General features: G+C 36.0%; 1 protein-coding gene across 5 annotated transcripts in view; it reads left to right on the top strand.

The window, feature by feature from the left end:
• The window catches only part of rock2a (rho-associated, coiled-coil containing protein kinase 2a), a 43,516-nt gene extending 18,414 nt beyond the window's left edge, over nucleotides 1-25,102 (top strand). Inside the window, exons 2-32 of one of the 5 annotated variants that reach the window (XM_042769186.1) lie at nucleotides 4,808-4,889; nucleotides 6,993-7,093; nucleotides 7,863-8,000; nucleotides 8,939-9,199; nucleotides 10,364-10,508; nucleotides 10,596-10,734; nucleotides 11,375-11,466; nucleotides 12,402-12,561; nucleotides 12,697-12,754; nucleotides 12,958-12,969; nucleotides 13,067-13,195; nucleotides 13,282-13,509; nucleotides 14,028-14,274; nucleotides 14,352-14,458; nucleotides 14,705-14,864; nucleotides 15,095-15,255; nucleotides 15,824-16,008; nucleotides 16,154-16,223; nucleotides 16,328-16,431; nucleotides 16,667-16,853; nucleotides 16,968-17,061; nucleotides 17,633-17,727; nucleotides 17,848-18,039; nucleotides 18,123-18,291; nucleotides 18,647-18,717; nucleotides 19,155-19,243; nucleotides 19,369-19,447; nucleotides 19,594-19,852; nucleotides 20,489-20,702; nucleotides 22,266-22,375; nucleotides 23,982-25,102. In XM_042769186.1, coding sequence (XP_042625120.1) covers nucleotides 4,808-4,889; nucleotides 6,993-7,093; nucleotides 7,863-8,000; nucleotides 8,939-9,199; nucleotides 10,364-10,508; nucleotides 10,596-10,734; nucleotides 11,375-11,466; nucleotides 12,402-12,561; nucleotides 12,697-12,754; nucleotides 12,958-12,969; nucleotides 13,067-13,195; nucleotides 13,282-13,509; nucleotides 14,028-14,274; nucleotides 14,352-14,458; nucleotides 14,705-14,864; nucleotides 15,095-15,255; nucleotides 15,824-16,008; nucleotides 16,154-16,223; nucleotides 16,328-16,431; nucleotides 16,667-16,853; nucleotides 16,968-17,061; nucleotides 17,633-17,727; nucleotides 17,848-18,039; nucleotides 18,123-18,291; nucleotides 18,647-18,717; nucleotides 19,155-19,243; nucleotides 19,369-19,447; nucleotides 19,594-19,852; nucleotides 20,489-20,702; nucleotides 22,266-22,350 — 4,113 coding nt within the window. In that variant the 3' untranslated portion in view covers nucleotides 22,351-22,375; nucleotides 23,982-25,102. Of the gene's footprint in view, nucleotides 1-4,807; nucleotides 4,890-6,992; nucleotides 7,094-7,862; nucleotides 8,001-8,938; nucleotides 9,200-10,363; nucleotides 10,509-10,595; nucleotides 10,735-11,374; nucleotides 11,467-12,401; nucleotides 12,562-12,696; nucleotides 12,755-12,957; nucleotides 12,970-13,066; nucleotides 13,196-13,281; nucleotides 13,510-14,027; nucleotides 14,275-14,351; nucleotides 14,459-14,704; nucleotides 14,865-15,094; nucleotides 15,256-15,823; nucleotides 16,009-16,153; nucleotides 16,224-16,327; nucleotides 16,432-16,666; nucleotides 16,854-16,967; nucleotides 17,062-17,632; nucleotides 17,728-17,847; nucleotides 18,040-18,122; nucleotides 18,292-18,646; nucleotides 18,718-19,154; nucleotides 19,244-19,368; nucleotides 19,448-19,593; nucleotides 19,853-20,488; nucleotides 20,703-21,463; nucleotides 22,617-23,627 lie in introns of those variants that run through there. The other 4 variants (XM_042769185.1, XM_042769187.1, XM_042769188.1 and 1 more) reach the window with 4 other exon arrangements.
• The last annotated feature ends 96 nt before the right edge of the window (nucleotides 25,103-25,198 follow it).

The raw sequence follows: 25,198 nt of genomic DNA, 5'->3' as shown, positions 1-25,198 counted from the left end.
CAGTTAGTGTTGGAGGTTGTGTGTGTGTAGGTGGGAGTGACTCACAGTTTGTGTGTGTGTGTGTGTGTGTGTGTGTGTGTGTGTGTGTGTGTGTGTGTTTGTGTGTGAGGTAATGATAAAGTGCCGAGCTGCAGTATTTTTAACTCCCACTCATGTTTCAGTGTTTTCATTCGACTTTTGCATTCACATGAATTTCATGCATGTTTCATAACAGTGTTGTTGTTTTTGTCATTAATGTGCAAGTCTGTGACTCAAAATTATAAATCATAACAATAAATGTGATTACAGTGGTGTAAGTCACTTCTAGAAATCTTTTCTTTTGTTTTGACACTTTGTCTGTAGTTAGTTTTTTTGTAGATTGACAGTTTTTGTAATCTGTTTTCCAGTTTAATGAGAAAATATTAGAGGACTTATAAGTGAGTCAAACACTTCATTTATGGAGGAAAAATAATCTTTACATCTACGTTTGAATGACACAGAAAGGGTTTTTCCCCACCACGTTTGCTGGTCAACCCTCAAATACTTTAATGTTGCTTAGACCTGTAGACACAATATTGTAAATAAATAACTAAAGCATTTTATAAGGCATTTGGCATTTTTGTGCCAGAGCTGCATGCACTCACTGACCTTTGGTTGTGTTGTGTAGTGACTAAGTGTATAATAAAAACAGAATTGATTAAAGTCTTTAAAGAAATGGTATTCACAACCTACAATGCTTTCAAAATGTTTATTTTGTTTATGTATTTTTTAACTTATCCTCTGTTTAGCCTGGCCTGTGGAGGCTGAAGGTCAAGTCTAAACTTTTGCACATCAACAGAGGTTTGTTCAGGTCTGTAAGAACATTCAGTTAAAGGATAAGTGTTAAAATACTTGTCTCAGGTTAATGTGCAAAATGGCTCATAATAGTGGTGCAAAAATTACACGTGTTCATGTTAAACATTAAGCAAAGCAGAGGCAAAAGCAGTTGCAACTCTGTGCATGTGTTGGGTTGAAAATAGAGCTGCAGTTTTCAGCTGAAGATCCAGTGTGCTTGTCCTAATGTGGGTGTTTGTTCAGGTGGGTGACATGCGTGTTCATGGCCTGTCTAGTAACGGTGGCCCCTTATATTTCTGACCTTTTCAGCACACCTTAAACCATCCTCATGTTTTAAATGTTTACTTTGGCGTGTTTTGGTATGTTCTGTTTCATGTCTCTGATGGCTGTATGGAGAGGGGGCCACAGGAAGAAATGATGTCATCTCTAAACTGCACCATGACACTACAGAAGTTTCACTGAGTCTCTGGTGGCAGGTGTCATTTCCTGCCTATGTGTGCTTTGAGATAGACAGTATGTTTTTCCTTAAATAGAAGTTTTATATTTGAAATGCTCTGTACTGGGTAATGAGCGGTTGATATGGGGAAATGTAACAGACTCACACAAGAGTTCAGTCAAATGTCAGCTCTAGTTCCATGATGCTATGCTGTGTTTCCTACTTTCCAGCGGTGTAGTCAGATGTTGAATATGTTAGAGCAGTTACTAATGCCCACTGCTATGATTGGATGGTAGTTTTGCATAGTAAACTTACAGTACAGACCAAAAGTTTGGAAACATAACTATTTTTAATGTTTTTGAAAGAAGTTTCTTCTGCTCATCAAGCCTGCATTTATTTGATCAAAAATACAGAAAAAACAGTAATATTGAGAAATATTATTACAACTTAAATAATATAATAGTTTTCTATTTGAATATACTTTAAAAAAAAATAATTTATTCCTGTGATGCAAAGCTGAATTTTCAGCATCATTACTCCAGCCTTCAGTGTCACATGTAACATCCAGTCTATCACATGATCATTTAGAAATCATTCTAATATTCTGATTTATTATGAGTGTTGGAAACAGTTCTGCTGTCTAATATATTTGATGAATAAAAGGTTAAAAATAATTGCATTTATTCAAAAAAAAAAAATTCTAATAATATATATTCTAATAATATATTTTCTTTACTATCACTTTTTATCAATTTAACACATCCTTGCTGAATAAAAGTATTGATTTTATAAAAAAAAAAAAAAGAAAAACAGTTACTGACCCCAAATTACTGACCAGTAGTGTATATTGTTATTACAAAATATTTATATTTTAAAAACATAGCTTCTTTTATTTTTTTTTTTTTTTTTTACTTTTTATTCATCAAAGTATCCTAAAAAAGTATCACATGTTCTGAAAAAAATATTAAGCAGCAGAACTGTTTCCTACTTTGATAATGAATCATCATATTAGAATGATTTCTAAAGGATCATGTGATAATGATCCTAAAAATTCAGCTTTGCATCACAGAAAGAAATGATAATTTAAAGTATAATAAATTTAAAAACAATTATTTTAAATTGTAATAATATATCACAATATTAATTTTTTTTCTGTATTTTTGATCAAATAAATGCAGGCTTGATGAGCAGAAGAAACTTCTTTCAAAAACATTAAAAATAGTAATGTTTCCAAACTTTTGGTCTGTACTGTACTTTCCATGTGTCTGTTTGACAAGCTGCATCCTTCATAGTTGGAGCCTTCTGTGACTTTGGCTGCTATCTCTAACAATGCAATAGTGACACATAGTACAAATATTTTTTACTCGCATAAGTGTGCTGCACCATTCCTTTCAGATCCAATAAAGACGGCACAGCATTGCTTTTTAATCCCAGTCTCTCTGCAAATCCAACATCGACCTGTGGCTTGTTTACAAATGAATCCACGGTGAAATGAAGCGAACAAATGCTCAATGTTTTAATGTTACTCGCGTGAGCTGAAACTTCATTAAAAATAAAGTACAACCATGCATTTATAATATTTGAATCTGAAGAAAGGTTATGCAGCGACTGTGTTCTTCCACAACCAGGCACTGCACAATATTTTGCAATCTTCAACGGCATGTTTATTGCTTGGTTATTCAATCTGGTTTAGCGCCACCTATGTTATTTCCCTCATGCATATATCAGTGGTTGGGGCTACAGAATTAGGCATTGATATTCTTATGTGGAATCGGTGTTTAACCTATTTATTACATCATACGGCACACAAAAGCTCAGGTAAAAGTTGATTTCTCAATTCGTGACCCCTTTAAGGGTGGGTTAAAGGGTAGGGGTAAGGTCAACAGTGTAGTTATAGATGTAATTACAGAAATTATAGATTTAATTTACATGCAGGTGTTTGTAGTCAAGTCACCTTTATTTGTATAGCACTTTATACAATACATATTGTGTCAAAGCAGCTTTACAGTGTTAAAAAGGAAAATAGTTTGTCAATAATGCAGGAGGACAAAAACAAACAGTCAGTTTTTCAATTAAAGTCAGTGATGTCATCATCCAGTTCAGCTCTCTTCCAATAGTGTCTGTGCAATCAAGCTGACAATATTGCCAGAAATTAAGCATTCCCTACTAAGAAAGCCAGTGGTGACAGGGCAAGGAACCAAAACTCAATTGGTGGCAGAAATGGAGAAAAAACAAAACCTTGGGAGAAACCAGGCTCAGTCAGGGGGCCAGTTCTCCTCTGGCCAGACAAAACCAGCATGGTGTGGTTTAATTCAGGGCTGCAACACAGGTCAGATTGTGCAAAGGACTCGTCTGGTTCTCATGGTCTTGTGCCGTTGGCAGTGTTAAGACTACTTAATGGCCAAATAAATAGTGCATTAAAATCATCACTATGTTAACAATGATTGTTCTTTTCGATATATATATGAGAGATAGAACAGATGCACTTATAAAGAAAGGGAGTGAAGGTTGTGTCCATAAAGATTTCACATTGTGCAGTAAAGGGTAGAGAACTTTTGGAAGTTGTGAAGGCAGGACAGGAGAGAGAGTGAAAAAGGGAGAGGAGGGGGAGAGGTGTGGCTGCTGGACATTCCGAATGCTTTTCCGGTAAGCGTTTCCAGTGAGACCATGCCTGGTATTTCAGTCACAACAGACCTGGTCTTGCTTCAAAATGCTTTATAAGCACAGTAGTATTGTAACCGGCAGCCAACACCTCAGTCTGCATGTGCAGGAACAAATCCATGTGCCTGGTGGTCTCAATGTCTGCTTAATTGTTTTAAATGCATTTCCGTTCATTATACGCTGCATTCCCTTAGGACAGGACATCATCCAGTTGCCCAAAAAAGGTGAAGTGTGCTCTGGGTGAAAAAGGCTGTAATAAAAATTTTTTTAAAAAAGGATGAATAATTTGTCAGATCAGGCTTCATCAACAGAAGTGGATGTTCTTTTATTATCTACTGACTGTAAAGCCTTGCTGACATATCAATCTTCATTTTTTCAGGCTGGAAATTCTGCCTGGCCATTTAACATCCTGTCCTTGAAATATGCCTGTAGCTCATTCCACTCAGGGTTTAAGTAAAAGAGATACTGTTCAACATTAGTTTTTTTTCCCCAGATGAATAAACATTTCTAAAACAGTAACAATTTGGGATTAGTTTTCTAAATTGTTAAATTGTCTAGCTACATTTATTTACATAAAATGAATCTTATTTATGTACTGATTCTGATTCTCTGTATTTTTATATTTATATATTTTGACAAGTTTATTTGTATGTATCTAGGGCACATGTGATTTATATTATGATAACATGTTTAGAATTAATGGGAATTTTAAGATCATACTTCTAAAATCAGTGCTTCTACAGTGGCTTTTCTAAGCAGTTTTTGTGATCAGACCTGCATTTATATTTTATTTATTTTTTTATACATTGAATGGGATGCCAGAAACCTGGCACCACCTGTTTGCAAGGAGACTGTTATTTGAATGTTTTACTCAAAGTGTTTGTCTTTCTGTTTCAGGACTCCATGAATGCCATGGTTTTAGATTTGGATTTTCCAGCCTTGCGTAAAAATAAGAACATTGAGACCTTCTTGAACAGATGTAAGTATCTGCTTTTATCAGGCCATGGTTTTCTCTGATGTTGTTCTGTGTTATTCTGTTGGTAGAGAAAATACTTAATGGTGGCATGAAGTTTTACAATGAGGCTGCTTCCTGCTACAACATCAACATCAACAGCATTGAATTGAATTGTTTTTGAGTGACTCTTCCTAATTTGGGCCCTCACTTTACAACACTGAAGCTCTTCACATAAATAAAGAACTGTCAACACAAACTGTGAGAACTCCATTTTTGTGTGTGTTTGGAATGAAGAAATGTTTTGCAGTTGATGTCATGGAGGATTTTAATACACTTTCCATGCAGTTCATTGCAGGACACTTGTGGCTTTAATTTTTTTAGGTCTTGGACATTTAGCAAAGTTTTAAATGTGATATATATAAATGCATCATTTGTGTATTAATTATGTAATATATAAAAAAAAGATGTCATTTATGATTATCTGCTGACATTGAGCTAACTGTACAATTGTGGGCATGCACATTCTCATAAGCTAAAGATGTTTTGGCTTGATTGGTATTAGGGACCATATGGGAATACAGGTGCTGTAATATTAGCTCTGTGATGGACTGGTCATCCAGTCTTCCTGTCTATGGCCCAATACCTTGGGATAGGCTTCAGCTTCCCTGTGCCCATAACATTGGAAAAGGAGTCTGGAGTATGGATGGAAGTTTATCTAACTTGAAATTTGTGCCCAATAACTTAGTATTCAGTTTGTTTTCACAAGTTATCATCGATATTTGTTTAAATTCAGTAGCCAGTACCATGCCTGTGTGAAAGAATGTATGTCTGTGTTCTATTCATGCGCTATGAAATGTTTGACTAATTATCACATTCTGTCCCAATTTTGTTCCTGTTTCTGCCTGTTGTCATGGAGACCAGTAGGGCTTTATAATGTTTGGTTTGGAAGAGAGAGTGTGACTCAGTCCTCTCATCCAGACTGTGAACTCTCTGCACTGGCCTTTAATAATGCCATTCCTGATGTTGATGTTGCACTAAATATGCTCAGTGTTTTGATGAATAACTACTAAAGAATTTGTATGTGGATTTTTTTTTTTTTTGTGAGGAAAAGGACAATGGATCTATGAACATTATTTTTCGTAGGCCAATTATAATGCACATTTGTAGTTTGTGTTTTTTTTTTTTTTTGGTTGGAAGGAAGATTGGTTGGTTGGTTGGTTGGTTGGTTGGTTGGTTGGTTGGTTGGTTGGGTTTGGTTGGTTGATAGATCTTTGACAAAAAGATGTTTTGTCAGCTGAAAAATAGTTATGTTGTTAAACAACACTACAATCCATTAAAGTCATGTACTTCTAAAGGCTGATTTATACTTTTATTTTGTTAAATTAAAGTAATGTACTTTTAAGTGATGTTTTATTGTTTTGTGTTTTATACTTATGTGTAGGGCTTTGGTTGTTCTTCCTCCGTATGTGCTTGAGTTTGGTGGTGTGTGTTTATAATGTGCACTTTAATATATTTTAATGTTACTGTTTCTTATTTTTATTTAAAATTGTTAAAGATTATTTTTCTTTTCATTTATTATACTACATAGCAATTATACATCAGTAGTTGTCAGCGACAAACAATGTAGATCTGCCATAGTACAAGTCGAAAGAAAGCCATATCTTCTCCTGTTCCGTTGTTGTCTCCTTTTTGCAGTTTTAAATAATGATTCAATTATTTGATATTTATTTGCTGCCGTCACAGCTATAATTCTTCTCTGACAAGCTGCTGCTTCTTTGGATTTTGTCTTGGTACTGTGGGTTACAACAGCGGTTTGCATGTGTACTGCACATCGACGTGTACAACGACGCAGAAGTAGAAATGAAAACTGACGCATACCCTGCGGCGTAGGTCTGATGCAGAAGTATAAATCAGCCTTAACTCTCACAGCCTCTTTTTCATTGCTGTCAAAATTTAATTTGGTGCTACCCTGATTAAGGTTATGGATAAATACTGGCCAATTAATTAATGTTAATTTTATATTAGTCAGTTATTACTATTGACAGACCTGACAGGTCACCAGAAAACAAATTCTAGTTTTTCATGGCATGACCAAGGAAATGTGATTTTGATGTTTTATGTGTACAGATGAGAAGGTTATGGGACATATGAGGGAGCTCCAGATGAAGCCAGAAGATTTTGACCGAGTGAAGGTGATCGGTAGAGGAGCATTTGGAGAAGTCCAGCTGGTAAGGAATTTCAGAATGCATTGAAATGTATATGTGTTGACTGCTAAGAAAACTTACAGATCTTTCCCACTGTTGTGTCTGATGTGATAATCATTAGCTAGTTTATGAGTACATTTAGTGCAAAGGCCATTTATTTGTATTATAGCCCATATAAGTCACACATGCACTGTAAAATCAATCTGCGGCATCAATAGAACATTAAATGTTCCTTAATGTATCACATTTTGAAAGCACTGTTAACTCCATGAGAATGAGATTAATTGCCATTATTTAAATCTATTAATAGCCACAATTAAACTAAATGTTATGTGTTATTGTCTGTATGGATGCGTTAAGTGTGTGCACTTGTACTAAACGCTGCAAGCGGTTTTTCATGTAATTGTGTATTTACATGTCAGATACATAAAAGGAAGAAAGAGCATGTGTAGTTTTGTATTGTGTCGGCACTCTGGTTGTGTGTTTGTGATAGTAGGATGCGTCTGGACAAGCCTGCAGACACAAAGAACATGATTACCCAGTATTGTCCTCTGTCTGACAGGGGCTGTGTGGGTACGTTATGCCTAAAGCACAACAGAGGGTGCTTTAAAATGTGGCTTGTCTGTGTTGAAGGCAAAACAGCATCCCACAGAGTGTTTTGGGAGTTAGGCACAAGGCCTGTTAGAAATTGAAAATGTTGTTTGTTAGTAATGTATTAGTGAACCTCTTACTATTATTCTCGCAGTAGGTATGTGATGTAGTTTTGTTGTGATCTGGTTGTGTGTTTGTGTAGGTTAGGCATAAGGCCTCTCAGAAGGTGTATGCAATGAAGGTGCTCAGCAAGTTTGAAATGATTAAACGCTCAGATTCTGCCTTCTTTTGGGAGGAGCGTGACATCATGGCGTTTGCTGACAGCCCATGGGTCGTACAGGTAAGATGCGCTGACTTTTTTTTTTGAAACCAAAATCTTTTCCTTTTTTTTTAACTCCCCCTTACATGTGCAACAATGTTTTTTCACATTCAGAAACTCACTATGATTTGATCTATGAATATAACAAATATGCTGTTTCCAAGCATTAAATATCACATATGCACACTATTATTCAAAAGTTTGGGGTCAGCAAGATTTTAAAAAAAGAAATTAATACATTAATTCAGCAAGGATGCATTAAATTGATCAAAAGAATTATTATTACAAAGAATTGAAAATATCATGCAGCATATCATGTAGTTTTCAACATTTATATTAAATGTTTTTTTGAGCACCATATCAGCATATATTAGAATGATTTCTGAAGGATCGTGTGACACTGAAGACTGCATTAATGGCTGCTAAAATTTCAGCTTTGCCATCACAGAAATAAATCACATTTTAAACCATATTAAAGTAGAATGAAATTGTTTTAAATTGTAGTTATATTTCACTGTATTACAGTTTTTACTGTGCTTTTTTTATCACATAAATGCACCCTTGGTAAGCAGAAAAAAAATCATACCGACCCCAAATTATAGTGTACGTTTTTACTGATTCCTATTATGATTATTACAGTGATATGTCTTTAAAAAAATGAAATGGGACACTTTCAATTAAAAAGAATCTGTCAGGTCAACTTTCTGCATTTTAAATTCCATATTTTAAACACAAATGATAACTGTTTTGTATGAATTGAGTGTTTTTTTAATTTTTATTTTACCTAATTAGCTAGCTGCTCCACTTAAAATGCTAAAACTTATATTATGTGTTATGTTAATTGGACAATGAATATATCAGTGCATCTCTAGTTTGAGCACATACACAATTTCTACAGAGGTGAAAAAAAAATCTATCTTTCCCTCTCTTTTATCAATTCTTTCTTGTCTTTCCTTTAGCTGTGCTGTGCGTTCCAGGATGACCGTTCTCTCTACATGGTAATGGAATACATGCCAGGAGGAGATCTTGTCAATCTCACCAGTACATATGATGTTCCAGAGAAGTGGGCAAAGTTTTACACTGCTGAGGTTGTGTTGGCTCTGGACGCCATTCACTCAATGGGCTTTGTTCACCGAGACATCAAACCAGACAACATGCTGCTGGACTGCTACGGACACCTCAAACTTGCCGACTTTGGGACCTGCATGAAAATGGATGGGGTAAGGGGTTAACCGGTTATTACAATACAAAATATCAGTAGTTCACAGGCTTTCATCAAAACTTCAGGCTCGCTCTTCACCCGCTGAATGCAGGGATTTTTTTTTTTTTTTTTTTTTTTTTTTGGATGTAATTGCATGACAAATACCTTGAACACATGCCAGTTCTTGTCCAAACTCAAAGGACCAAAGAAAAACTCAGCCTTGCTCTCATTCCTTAATGTCTGAGTGAGGAAGACCTCAGGTGGGTTCAGAGGTCATAGGGTCATACTGAGGCTAAAAAGCTGTTGAATTAGAAAAATGCTCAGTTTATGTTGATTGAAGAATAAATGTGGCCGCATCAGCCTTTTCTCCCATCTGTTTTAGTTTTATAGGATATCAGCAAAAATAGCTCAGTTGTGATCAACTGAAGGTAACATTGTGATCCTGTCCTGTATGTTTTCTGCCTTATCTCTATCATATGTGATAATTATAGAACAATAGCTGTAAAATATTAGCTCTGCTGATCTGGTGGAGTCAAGCAAAAAAATCATAGTTATAAAACACTAAAGGTGAACACTAAAGGTTTCTGTGTATATTCAACAACAGTCACCTTTGAGATGGTAGATATCTGATAGCTACTGTATCTGCAGGACCATTGAACTCAAGACTAGATAGGCATATAATAGAAGGTTATGAAATACATCAAATGTTATATACCAGATACTAATATATGACATTTATTACAGGGACACATTTTTTTTTTTTGCCCCACATTTTAAATATCTGGGGTATTTTTGTCACTTTTATTGCCAGATATTTCCCCCAAGTCCTGGTTAAGTTCCAACCCTGCCCTTTAGTGCCACAATCCAGCCACAGAAACTAGGCTGGACATACAGCTTGGTGATATTTTAGTGCCATCTAGAGTAGAGAAACAGAACTCTTATTTATGGAATAGAACTGGAACTCAGTTCACTTCAACTTGAACACAAAATCTAAATAAATTATTTAAAATAATACAAAAATTATTCTGAAATAATTAAATTTTAAACTCACTCAGATTCAGGGTAAACAGTTGTAATGTGATATGTTATTACTTTATGTAAGTTGTATTGCTTTGTAGAGTCTCTAGATGTAGATTGACTAAGATCCTATCAGTTGACTCATTGATTGGCTGATTGATTGTAGACGGGGATGGTTCATTGTGACACTGCGGTCGGAACCCCTGATTACATCTCGCCGGAGGTTCTCAAGTCTCAGGGAGGGGATGGATACTATGGACGCGAGTGTGACTGGTGGTCAGTGGGAGTATTTATCTACGAGATGCTGGTTGGTGAGTCAGAAATGTGAATGTGTGCGTTTGTCTAAACTGCATTTGTAGCATTGGTTTATTAAATGAGATTAATGTTCGTGTGTGCAGGTGATACACCGTTTTATGCCGATTCTCTGGTGGGGACCTACAGTAAGATTATGGACCATAAGAACTCTCTTAACTTCCCTGATGACGTTGAGATCTCTCAAGAAGCCAAAAACATCATCTGTGCCTTCCTAACAGATAGGTGAGCTTTTACATGCACAGATAGATGTAGTCCTCTGTTCCATATTGTTTAACTGCCAAGGTTCACGACTGTTTGACAATATGTTTTTGTGTTTGTGGATGCTTGCATTTGGTAGGGAGGTTAGTCTGGGCCGAAATGGTGTAGATCATAACCATAAAAACACTGAAGGTGAACAACAATCTAAAACTCAAAACAGCAAATACTGTGTCTGCAGGGGCACTGAACTCAAGAATAGATAGAAGTTTATGAAATGCATCAAATATTGTGACTTTTTGTGACTTTTATTGTCAGTTATTTCCCCCAAGTCCTGGTTAGATTCTGACCCTGTCTTTTAGTGCCACAATCCAGCCACAGAAACTAGGCTGGACATACAGCTTGGTGATATTATAGTGCCATCTAGAGTAGAGAAGCAGAACTACTCTCTAAGAAAAATGTTTGAATTAGGACCAGTACACATCAGTTTGTGTGCTAAAAACGGAATACTTCCTGAAATCATGCATTGAAACAGCCCCTCAGTTCACTTCAACTTGAACACAAAATCAAAATAAAATAATGCAAAAATAATTCTGAAATAATTAAATCTTAGAAATTCACTAATTGACGATAAGTTTTTGTGTTTGTGGATGCTTGCATTTGGTAGGGAGGTTCGACTGGGCCGAAATGGCGTAGAAGAAATTAAAAGACATCCTTTCTTCAAAAACGACCAGTGGACCTTCAGCACCATTAGAGAGAGTAAGTAAAACACCTCCCCACCTCATTAATATGTGAATATCAGTAATATGAGAAATCAAAATAAATGTTCATCCAGCTTGCGTATGTTTTACAATACATTTTAAACAGAAAATATGTTTTGAGTAATAAAAAGGTTTACGGACATGCTCATATCTCTTAAAAAAAATAAAATAAATCAGTCAATATATTTCTCAAACACTGCCTTGTCTTTATGGATGTGTGGATATTTTAAAAAAAACTGTACTTGAGGGTAATATAATATTAATGAACTAAAAGGCCTCTTAAGTCTATTTAAAGAGTTTTCTTGTTCATGTTTTTTACCTGCTTCTTTTAAAAAAGAACACTTTTTTAAATGTCCAATTAAAATAAATACATTTAAATCAATTTTGAACCTTTTTAATAATGTTTTGCCTTGCTTTAAAGTACACTCATTTGGATGTCTCAACTAACATACTGAAGTACATGTAAAGTAAATATATTTTTAAATGTACTGAATTGCAGTTGCATCATTTTAAATGTGTATTTACAAATATATTTTTAATTAATGATGTACACACGTTTCAATAAACATAACAAGTATGTTTTAGTTTACCATAAATGCTTTTTAGTACATTCAGCAGTAAATTTAAACCATATTTAAAAGAAAATAGAAGTATTTATTAAATATAAAAATGAATTTAAGTTGGTCAAAAAAGCTGCAAAATGTATGTGCTTTTTATTTGCATTTAAAACAAACAGAAATCAACAATATAAAACCAAATGAAAATTAAAAAGTTCTAAAACTATAATAATTTTGCCCAATACTCATTCGTATTCCAATGTTATCTAACAAAAAGTAAAGCAAACCTGTGAGAGGGATGTAAATATCTCAGTGCCCTTTACATCAGCTGTTCTAAACACACACAGTGAGCCGTTTTTGCCCATTCTCTCTCCAGCTGCAGCACCTGTGGTTCCAGAGCTGAGCAGTGACATAGACACCAGTAATTTTGATGAGATAGAGGAAGATAAAGGAGAAGTAGAGACGTTTCCCACACCCAAAGCCTTCGTTGGCAATCAGCTGCCCTTTGTGGGGTTCACTTACTTTAAAGAAGACCAGTAAGAGATTTCTTTTTTTGTCACTTTTGTACAGTACTCTATTTCTCGGAACAGTGTTGCTTCTGCATCTGATGTCCTCAAGCAAAACTAGTTGAATAACTACTGTCACAGATTATCTGATATGTTTTTGTGTAGGTTGTTGAATGCTGTTAACAGTTCAGCAATGAAAAAAGATCCAGTATCCAAAACAGAGGTACAACACAGATACACTCCAACATTTGTTAGCTTATACATTTAATTTAACTGTGTTATATTCTTTAGAGACTGGATTTACATCATACAGTAGTCCATGGTTAGAGACTTAATATGAGACTTGAACTTAAACTGGTTAGTGCTTCTTACAACATTGGTTGTAACGTGGTGTTTTTTTTCTTTCTCTTTTTTTTTTACCCACAGGACAGTTTAGCTGTAAGTGTTCACACTCTCTCTGCTTAATATACATCTTGTTAGGTAGTTTATAAATTTAAGAGATTGATGACATTAAATTGCTTGATTTTCCACTCAGCTCCAGAAGAAACTTCACTCTCTAGAAGAGCAGCTCAACAATGAAATGCAGACCAAAGATGAGTTGGAGCAAAAATACAGAAGCAACTGTAGCCGCCTAGAGAAGATCACCAAAGAGCTTGATGAAGAAGTGAGTGGGTGTTTCATCTCTGGGATCTCAGTAAATTGTGTGTAGGAATATACAATAATCTTACCACTTTGCACATGTGTTTATAGATAAATAGCAGAAAAGGGTTGGAGACGACTCTGAGACAGTTGGAGAGAGAGAAAGCTCTCCTGCAGCACAAGAGCGTGGAGAGTCACCGCAGGGCAGAGAGTGAAGCCGACCGCAAACGCTGCTTAGAGAATGAAGTGAACAGTCTGAGGGATCAGCTGGATGAAATGAAGAAGAAAAACCAGAACTCACACATCTCCAATGAGAAGAACATCCACCTGCAGAAACAGGTTAGTGGGTTAGAGAAAGAAAAAAGAAAAAGAGAACTTATTGACCCCCAATTGTTTCAACAGCTATATATATATATATATATATATATATATATATATATATATATATATATATATATAATACTATATATATAAATTGATATATATATAATATGCATTAAATGATAATATATTTCATTAAATTGATCAAATACATATACATATTTATAATTAATATATTGATATGAATTATTTGTAATTATTTTTTATGGTTTGGAAGGTAGGTAGTTAATTTTGCATTCATTAACAAAACATTTATGTGATTATTTTATACTTGTGTGATGTTTTGTTGCATACTGTCAAGTCAGAATAATACAGTGTCTGTTAAAAGCATCATTTAGTTACTTAAAAGTAGAGTTCCCAGAATTTCAGTTTTCCTGGATCAACATGTGGCTATGTGTTTTTCTCATGTGTGATCAAGTAACAAAGCGATCCTAGTAACATAACGTTATGTCCCCATTATAAACTCTCTCCGGCAGCTGGATGAGGCAAATGCGTCACTGCGGGCAGAATCTGATGCTGCTGCGAGGCTGCGTAAAGCTCAGACAGAGAGCTCAAAACAGCTGCAGCAGCTGGAGGCTCACGTGAGGGAACTGCAGGACAAATGCTGTATGCTGGAGAACAGCAAGCTTACACTAGAGAGGGACAATATCAGCCTGCAGGCCGCACTGGACTCAGAGAAACGAGAGCACACGCAGGGCTCTGAGACTATATCTGATCTACAGGGTAAGTGCAAAGTTTTGGATATGTGCATTCATTTCACACTCAACAATATTTATCCACATTCCACCTCTTGTGCGCAGCACGCATCTCTGGTTTGGAGGAGGAAGTGAAACAGGTGAGACAGGCCCTATCTAAAGCTGAGACGGAGAAAAGGCAACTCCAGGAGAAGCTTACAGACCTGGAAAAGGTAGACAAATCTTTCTCATTCTAATTTCCTTCTTCCTTGTTGAGACACTTGTGACATCATTATAGGCTACGGTTGTGGATTCATACGTCATTAGTGCCTTCCTCACAGAATGTTGATCATTGCAGGCTGAAGTAATGTTGTTCACAAATGGTTATTAGAAAGCTACAGACTTGATTTACTCGCTGTTAATTGAATTTTATGTCCAACCACTCCTCTAATATCCCCCTCTGTTTATGCGCCCAATAGGAGAAGAGCAATAACCAGATTGACATGACCTATAAGCTGAAGATTCTGCAGCAGGGTTTGGAGCAGGAGGAGGCGGCACACAAGGCCACAAAAGCTCGACTTGCTGATAAGAACAAGATCAGCGAGTCCATCGAAGGAGCCAAATCTGAGGCTGTAAAGGGTATGAGAGGCACATTTTTAATGTGTTTCCATTTTTCCTAATAAAACAGGAAGCTTGACAGTTAAGTTTACTTTGAAGGGTGCAGTGGAGAATATGATGTTTTAGATTTAGAGTTGGTGGTTTAGTCAAGAGCTACACCGAAGGAGATTTGATTGAGGAATTGCTGGTTTTCTAAAACATAACAGGATTTTATGGCTTGTTAACATGACTGACTGTGTGTGTTCACCTAGAGCTGGAACAGAAGCTGCAGGAGGAACGTTCCTCTAAACTGCGCGTAGAGAACAGGGTGTTAGAACTGGAGAAGAAGAACTCCATGCTCGACTGCGACTATAAACAGTCACTGCAGAAACTAGAGGAATTGCGACGACACAAAGAGAGACTCACAGAAGAGGTCTGTGGAGGGTATAAATGTGTTTTTGCCAGAACTGCATATGGCCGGTAAATTGAGAATTTATTGCCCATAAATGTCTCTTACTGGCCATGAAACTATACATTGCATTTATTTATTTATTTACATTACTGTTCAGAAGTTTGGTGTCAGTGACAGTGAAGACATTCTACAAAACATTTTTCAAGTAAATGCTGTTGTTTTAAAATTTTTATTCATCAAAGAATCCTGAAAAAAAATAATCATGGTTTCCACAAAAATATTAAGCAGAACATGTTTTTAATAGAAAACATTTACTTTAAATTGTAATAATAATTCACAATTTTACTATAGTTTTAATTAAATAAATGCAGCCATGAACATAAAGTGACTTCTTTCCATTAAAACCCATTACAAACCTTTCCGATCCCAAACATTTAAATGTTAGTGTATTTCTTTATTTTTGATATGCAGTGCAGGTCATGTCACTTGAAGCATTATTTTTATCATATTTAACAAAAACTTTTTTCCGTCACAATAAAGGTTGATGCAAAAATGTTCCTGCTCTTTCTCTCTCTCTCGCTCTCTCTAGATGAAGAATCTAAGTCTGAAGATTGAGCAAGAGATTCAGAAACGTGCTTTGACTCAGAATGACCTAAAGGTTCAGAACCAGCAGCTCAGCACCCTGCGAACTTCAGAGAAACAACTCAAACAGGAGATAAACCACCTGTTGGAAATCAAACGCAGCCTGGAAAAGCAAAATATGGAATTGCGCAAGTATGCAACGCATGCATAATAATTAATTGAATATTCAATACCTTACACACAAACACACAATTCAATAAGGTTGTGGTTGAAGAACTTCTTTCTGTTTTTGCAAGTTGTTCATATATTAGATAATTTTCTGTGTATGTGATCCTAGGGAGCGTCAGGATTCTGATGGACAGATGAAGGAACTGCAGGATCAGTTGGAGGCAGAGCAGTATTTCTCTGTAAGAAATCTAAATTCTCTTTCCCTCCAGAAACAAACTGAACACTCAAAGGTCTAACAAGAGTCTGTGTGCATGTGTGTGTGTGCCCGTGCGTTTGTGTGTAGACGCTGTATAAGACACAGGTGCGGGAGCTGAAGGAAGAGTGTGAAGAGAAAAATAAACTCTATAAAGACATGCAACAGAGTCTACAGGAGCTACAGGAGGAAAGGTGAGATTTACATCCAATAACAAGCAGAAAATCCACAGCCTAGTGTGCAAAATGTGTTCAGTTTTCATTTTTAAAATTTAAATTACTGTATTTAAGCAAGATTTTCACTACGACATGTCATATAAAAATTTGTGGTCCAAATAAAAGACAACATTTTTTTTTAATCACACTGTAAATTCAAAGTATATATGTTGGTTTAAATTCTGTGTACCTTTTTCTCTTGTCTCCTTCTCAGGGATTCTCTTGCGGCCCAGTTAGAGATCACACTAACGAAAGCTGACTCAGAGCAGCTGGCACGCTCCATTGCAGAGGAGCAGTATTCCGACCTGGAGAAGGAGAAGATCATGAAGGAGCTGGAGATCAAAGAGATGATGGCCAGACACAGACAGGAGCTTGCAGAAAAAGACACCACCATCACCTCAGTGAGTTACACCACACTTCAGCTACTAGCTGGAGTTACAGAAATCACATTTAGATTTGCAGCAGTCTTGAGGATATTGGATGGTGTTAGGTTTAATTTTCCCATCCTTCTACAGTTAGAGGAAGCTAATCGCACATTGACGAATGATGTGGCAAACTTGGCCAATGAGAAAGAAGAACTGAACAACAAGCTAAAGGAAACACATGACTGTAAGTTGATGCCCAACTAATTTTGTTCTTGCTGATTAATTTTGGTGGACTCCAGTAAAACAGGTTATCTATACAGAAACACAAAAACACATAAAGCGGTCACAATATCAAATTATTGTGTGCAAAAGAATTCACAATAATGGATTCTGTATGATATTGTCTTACGTGTAAAAATCTATTTCATTTATTATTATATTTCATTTTCTAAATAGTTGAATATATGTGTGTGTGTGTATATATATATATATATATGCATATATATATATATGCATATATATATATATATATATATATATATATATATATATATATATGCATGTATATATATATTATAATGCATATATATATATATATATTACATAATTATATATATATATATAATATTATATTATATATATATGCAAATTATATATTATATGCATGTTTCTTACATAATTTGATATATAATTTTAAAATTAAATATTTTCAAATATGCACTTTTTTTTTTTATTAATATTTTAGATTTTCGGAGTTGTTACCACAGGTTTCACAGTGGCTGAGTTTGATGACTGAGAGCATTTTTGATTTTCAGACCTGCAGAATCTCAAGAATGAAGAGCAGTCCATCGTTCAAGTGAAACTAGCTCTTGAGAAACAGCTTCAGTCAGAGAGAACTCTCAAAACACAGGTACATCATAACATTGTCCTTGAAGAAAAATGAGAATCAAATGAAGTTTGTTTGATTTTTATTTACTTTTACTGCCTCAATTTCTACTTTTTTTCCAATTGTACCGGCTTTTTACTTCAGGCGGTGAACAAGCTGGCAGAGATCATGAATAGAAAGGAGGTCAGAGGCGGTGGAAGTCGCCGTGGAAATGATACAGACGTGAGGAGGAAGGAGAAAGAAAACAGGAAGTTGCAGCTGGAGCTGCGTTCCGAGAGGGAGAAGCTCAACAGCTCTATCATCAAATACCAGAGAGAAATCAACGACATGCAGGCGGTATGACTGCTAATGAGAGTCTGAAGAATGCCACACTGAATGAGTCAGATTGCTTGTTTCTTACTCTCGTTTATTTCCTGCAGCAACTGGCAGACGAGTCTCAGGTGCGTGTTGAACTGCAGATGGCCCTGGACAGTAAAGACAGCGATATCGAGCAGCTGCGCAGCCTGCTGAACTCTCTTAACGTCCAGTCGCTCGACTCTGCCAGTATGAGCAGCGGCCCAGATATGGACACTGATGAATCACTACCAGGTACTGTTAAGTTATTTCCCAAATTTCTTTTCATTCTGTTTTCCTCTCTCCTCTTTTATAACTTTTCATTTTTAATTCACTTTCCTCATGTTTTTTTTCACATCGTTCCTTGTCACCCTCCTTTCTTTCTGCTCAGTTTTGGTCTAGTTCTCAGTTCAACTTTTGATCTTTCACCCTTCACCTCACTGCAGAGCCTGACCCTACAGGTGACCTGCATGGTGTTCAGTGCATGGCCTCTTCACCAATTTTTTTAGACTTGCCTGGACTTCCTGTTTTCTGTTGACAGGCTTTTCTCTGGTGTAGTTTTATAAAACTGCTGTTTTATTATACATCTCTTTCTCTGCGTGTTGTACAGAGACAAGACTGGAGGGTTGGCTATCTTTACCAGTGAGGAACAACACCAAACGATTTGGGTGGGAAAGGAAGGTATGTTTTTAGACAGGAGTATTGCATTTTTAAAGCAAGCAGTTAGCTAAGGATGCTGTGATGCAATGCTGTTACAAGTTGCAAGCACATAAGAAAATTACTACCACTTAAATTATAATTAAAATTAAAACTGGAAGTATAAAGATAAAAGATTTCTAAATATTATTGAATATATATCAATAATACTAAAATGACACTGTGTGAGGTTATAGTGAGTGAATAAACTATTTTACTATTTAATAAACCTGTTCTATTAGAATTATTAACTTATGTTGTCTGCAACCACACAACAAATGCTAATTACCAGGACTTAACCTCGGGTGACTTTGTAAACAAAAGCTAATCCATTAGAGTTGCAGTGCTAGACACTGATACTCTTGCATCAGAAATCCCATCCAGTGATTCAGTGAGTCTTTTGTCTCTTTTCTCTTCTCTAGTATGTTGTGGTGAGCAGCAAGAAGATTCTCTTCTACAACAGTGAGCAGGACAAAGAGCATTCGAATCCTTACATGGTGTTGGACATAGAGTGAGTCTTTTTACTCTTTAAATCCATTTCGTTAAACAAATAAGTTGTCATTTATGTTTTTGACTGACTTAAATCATCTCCGTCATCCTTTCATTATCTTGATTTCTCTGGTATTCTCTTGACAGTAAACTTTTTCATGTGCGTTCGGTAACCCAGACGGACGTCTATCGTGCTGACGCCAAAGAGATCCCCAGAATATTCCAGGTATATTGGTACACCACAGAAACCACAGGCGGAGAACCAGGGAACTTTTGAACTTGACACCTGATGAAGTTTTATAAGATCGGATTTGAATTCTAAGAATAAAGTCTGTAAACAAAGGACTCATTGATTATCATTGCTTCCTCCAGATCTTGTATGCTAATGAGGGAGAGAGCAAGAAAGAACAAGAACTGGAAGCTCTTCCTGGGGACAAGTCCAGCTACATTTGCCATAAGGGTCATGAGTTCATTCCCACCCTGTACCACTTCCCAACGAACTGTGAAGCCTGTACCAAACCCCTGTGGAACATGTTTAAACCACCTCCAGCTCTCGAATGCAGACGATGCCACATCAAGTGCCACAAAGACCACATGGACAAGAAAGAGGAAGTCATTGCTCCCTGTAAAGGTGAGAAGGGGCTCTCTTCTTATTATCTTAATGGGTAAAAAAAAAGGGTTCCCTGGGTCCTGGAAAACTTGGGAATGTAGTCATATATAATATTTTCAGTTCTAAAGTATTTATTCAGTTAGGAATTTATTTTTAAGAAAGCAAAGGGAATATGAAATAGTTTTAAATATTTTTAAAAAAGGAAAAAAAAAAAAAAAACATTTTAGTTTTTATCTTTTATTCATCACAAATTTTTTTTATAAATTTTTGGATTCTTTTTTTTTTTTTTTTTTTTTTTTTTTTTTTTTTTTTTTTTCGAAAAATGATCAACATCTTGTGAATTCTGCAGAAGCAATATATCAGCCATATGAGAATTATATTAGTCACATATCAGCATCTGCAAAGCCCATATCGGCTGACCACATTAGATATGTTTAGAAATGCTGCTGGAGAAAGAGATTTGTTTATGTACACTGCTATTCAAAAGTCTGGGGTCAGTAGGATTTTTATTTATTTATTTATTTATTTATTTATTTATTTATTATTATTTTTTTTTTTTATGGAATTAAATGGAATTGTGCATTTGAAGTAAACTGTCCCATTCACTTGTTTTCTCCTTTCTCCTCACCCCCTTTTCCTTTTTTCGTCTATCCCTAGTGAACTATGACGTGTCTACGGCTAAAAATCTGCTGCTGTTAGCATTGTCTCAGGAGGAACAGCAGAAGTGGGTTAGTCGGCTCATGAAGAAGATCCCCAAAAAACCTCCAGCACCAGATGCCCCTCACCGCTCTTCTCCCAGAGTTCCTGTTAAAGTACAAAACAGTCAATCCTTGAAGAGGTCCAGCCGGCAAATACCCCCCGGCAAACCCAGGTGAGTATTAAACCTCGACATCCCCATTTATATGCAAAATTCTGTCAGTCAAAAGCCGTGTCCAGTTCTGTCTTGTTTTCATGTGGCAAATGAGGAGTTTACCCTGTGGCAGTCCAAATACATTGCCCAGATTGTGTTAATCAGTGTCAGTCTCTAGAGTAAGAGGATTACAGAAAGGCCTGGTTTTCATTCACAGATCCTCCCAGACCAGTTTGTTCAAAAATGAAAACTCTCATCATTTACTCATTCTCATGTCATTCCTGCATGACTCAAAATAAGATTAGCAGAATCCCCAAACCACTCTTTTTCATACAATACAAAAGAAATTCTGTAGAATGTTTAAAAACAGAAAAGAGCACTTTTGAAGTGGTTTTGCCAATACATGTCCATTAGTATATTGCAACCCGAATTGCATTGGTGCATTGGCATAAAAACACTTTTTTTTCTTTTTTATATAAAGTGGAAAGACTCAAATAGTAAAATGTTACTTTGCCAGTTCTTGGTGGCCATCTTCCTTCATTTGATGGAAAAATTCAATATATATATATAATATCTTTTATGTTGTGTATAATTTAAAGTCATTAGAGTGAGTGAATGATGAAAATTTACTCCTGTTTTTCATTTTTGTGTGAACTGTCCCTTTACCATCTTGTTCTGTAAAGTCTGATTCTAAGATGGCTGTTCATAAAATCTGTGCAGAAGCGCTAGGCACGTGTTTGGCATCGGTTACACACTAGAGTGGTACTCTATATGACACACAGGTCTGTTCACAACATAAAGGAACCAACAGCATGTGTGGAGAAATCTGGCTTCATCTACCACAAGGGACATGAGTTTATTCCTTTATTCTACCACTTTCCTGCCAACTGCGAGGCCTGTACCAAACCCCTGTGGAACATGTTCAAACCTCCTCTGGCTCTGGAATGCCAGAGATGTCAGATCAAATGCCACAAGGAGCACATGGACAAGAAAGAGGAAAGTCTCAGACCCTGTACTCCAGACCAGTTCAACACGGGGTGAGAGGAGAAGACTGCCGACCTGGAAGTTGGATGGAGGATGTATTGATGTTTATTTGAGGATGCTTCAGAAACATCATTCAGGAGCTCTTAAGGTTTAAATCGTGGTGTTTGACTAACAGAATAACATTTACGGTCTTTGCTAATGGTGGCTTGCCGGATAGAAAGCTTAAACAGTGTTACGCTGGGCTACTTATTGTAACTTGGGATGCAAGGTGTCAGCTTGGACATTAACAAAGCACTTTTTCTCTTTTTTATTAAGTCAGGTTTTTAATTGTGACTAAGAACACTGAATTTAAAGGCTAAATACTAAAAGTATGCGTCTCAGAAGATTTAAAACTTCTCTCTGTATCTTCAGATTGATTGCACATTTAGCACTAAAGTCAAGATGCATACAGATGAACGGCCTTTAAAGCTTCAGCAGACATTAATCTTATTTTTAAGGTTTAGCTCTGTTGTAGTAATTACCTCTTAGCGAACTACCTCCAGACCTTACTGAGATGAGGTTGGTGAAGGCTTGGCTGAATGCTTTCTCCTCCACCTGCAGGCCTCTGGATTCGGAGCTTCAGGACTGGCACTGGGCTCTGGATGACCTGGATGATGTAGATTATGACCATACGTTTAATTTCTGAGGAGCATGTGTAGGGTGGAAACACGGTAACTGCTTAACATAGGGGCTCTGTTCCAAAACCTCCTAACCCACCCACTTTGCATCATTTTGATTATTTGCTGTCATAATGCACACTAAGGTAATATTTACAGGTAGTACTTTGATAACATAAATGTAATACATTTTTATACAGTACATTATTATGTAGTAACGTCTAAATTCACTTGTAGCATATTTATTTAAACAAAACAGAATTTTAATATCAGACGTTTATCAGTTTGGGGTCAGTAAGATTTTTAAAAATCTTTTTGAAAGAAGTCTCTTATGCTCAACAGAGCTGCATTTATTTGGTCAGAAATACAGTAATATTGTGAAATATGGATGCAATTTAAAATAACTTGTTTTTATTTTAATTTTTTTTAATGTTAAGTTTAAATCTATTTGAATATATTTTAATGCGTAATTTATTCCTCTGATGACAACACTGGGGAATGATTCTTCAGAAATAATTATACGCTGATTTAATGCTCAAGAAACATTTTATTATTATCAATGTTGAAAACAGTTGTGCTGCTTAGTATTTTTGTGAAAACTGATATGGTGAAAAGTTCAAAAGAACAGCATTTATTTGGAAAATAAGTCTTTAGTAACACTATAAATGTCTTGATGGTAACTTTTGTCAATTTAATGCTTTCTTGTAAAATAAAAGTATTAATCTCCTTAAAAAACATCTTGCTGACCCTAGAACTTTGAACAGTAGTATGTGTCTAAAATAATCTATACAAAATTGTAAATAAAATGCTAAAAGTATTAATTATACATTTTAATTGATCAAAATGTATCAATAAAACAAAATTGAAATTGCCTTTTTTTATCCAGTATTTGCATGTGTATTTTGTATTTGTAAATATTTCTATGCTCTTTGTGCTGACACTAAACTCTAGGCTGCTCACTTGGTTTTGGAACAGAGTCATGGAGTGTCTTTTTTTCTGTGTGTGCAGTTGGATTTGTTTGGCGTTGCAGCAAATTTAAGCATGTGTTAGTGTGTTAACTATTTGTGTGGAAGATTTGGCCAAGATGGGATACGGAGAATTTGCCATGACCCAGCAGAAGTTTCTATACTAATTCTCATGAACACCCTCTCTGCCCTCCAAGCCCACAGCAGGCACTCTTCAATGCAAAGCTGAATAGTTTCTCCAATCATTTCTCATTTACTATTGAAGGAGAGGAGGTTTGTTCAGAGAATTGGCATTTGGCTTGCGTGTGTTTTTTATTTGACCTTTGACCCTCTTGCCCTAGTCCCCCTCGACTGGACACGCCAAAGATGAGGCGAGAAGACTCCACCAACAGCCTTCTGATCAAATGAGTCCGTTTGATTACCATGTTTACAAACTGTTTATCAAGAAGGCATTTCAGCTGTACTGTAAAGGGAAAAACAAACCGAGAGAATGCATATCAAAACAGTATTTTTATTTCTAGGTCTTCTTTGTTTGTTTCCTTTTGCAATAAAAGTTTGCGACATGTGTGTGCTGCAGGTGTATTAATCTGCTTCTCTTGAGCATGATGGCACACTGTGATTTTTCTTTCCTCTTGGGTTAAAATGTGGTGAAACTAACTTTCTCTTTCTTTCTCGATTTCTCCCTCATTCTCTAGTTAACCTTATATTGGGATTCTGGTGCTGCTACATGGTGATTTGGGGTTCTTCCTATCACATCAACAAAAGACCTTTGTTGTAACTTTTCGCACATTTTGGCAAATCCAAAAAAAAGTGAGAGATGTACAAATGTTGAAGAAGGCTTTGCTGTCGTGATATGGCTTTTATTCTCTGGGCATACGTTTGCTTCGACTGCAAGAGCACAACAGTTCTACACAAAACTAAAGGGTCAGCGCATCACACCAAACTACTTCATTCAAGGCCAGAATTGACCTGAACGCTAAGACTGAACCCCACTGGACCGGCCAGAGAATGTGGACGACAGTTGGGTCTGACCGTAGTCTTTTTTTGTTGTTGACTTTAATGGCTGAATATAGACAATAGTGCAACACACCACATAAACGGCTAGAAAACACCACTACATATGTTTCTCATTACTTCATAAAGGCAATGAAACTGTAGTGTTTCTTATTGTAGTGTTTTTACTTTTGTTTACCCCACTGTGTGATCAAAGCTTGATTAAACCTTCTCTGGTCATGACTGCATCCCATAATGCTCACTCCTCAGTATGAATCGAATGTAATGATGGTATGATTAACAGAGAGCAACATCTAGATGTGCATGTGGGCAGGAGTTTCTAAAATGTTTCTAGATTTGAAATTGTGATCTGAAATTGTGTCAGTTTTTGGCCAGTCGTCTTAGGAATTTGATCGTCAGCTGTTAAAAGTTGAAATTTTGAGTCTCAAAATTGATTCATCTTCCAGGCACATAACTGAAATGTTCATAAGACTGTAGAATGTCTGAAAACCACATTTAAATTCATGAAGTATTTTGTAGATTTTTTTTTTTTTTTTTAATTCTGTGATTTGAAGTCAAAAGTTTTTTGTTTGTATCTTCACCCTAGCAAACAGTGTGTATCTCTGGGTGTGCTGTGAATGCATATCCATGTTCTTTTACACGTTATATATATGAATATACAGCGTATATTTGACCTGCCATCTTACCAGTTGGTTTGCTATTTATACAGGTCTGGGCACTTTTTTATTTTATTTTAAAGCTCTGCCTCCAGATTTGCATGTTTTATATTGATGTACTGTTTGACAATAAAATGAAAAGCATATGTAGCTGTGTTGTTTGGAAACCCTGTATAACATTTGCTTATTTTTGTAAACACAAGTAGTCAGTTAAATAGGTATATAGCTGTGAATGTAGTAAA

The sequence above is a fragment of the Cyprinus carpio genome, chromosome A13 (assembly GCF_018340385.1).
Source record: "Cyprinus carpio isolate SPL01 chromosome A13, ASM1834038v1, whole genome shotgun sequence".
Taxonomy (NCBI): Eukaryota; Metazoa; Chordata; class Actinopteri; order Cypriniformes; family Cyprinidae; genus Cyprinus; species Cyprinus carpio.
Note: the sequence above shows the minus strand (reverse complement) of the source record. Positions and strands in the feature narration are given on the sequence as shown.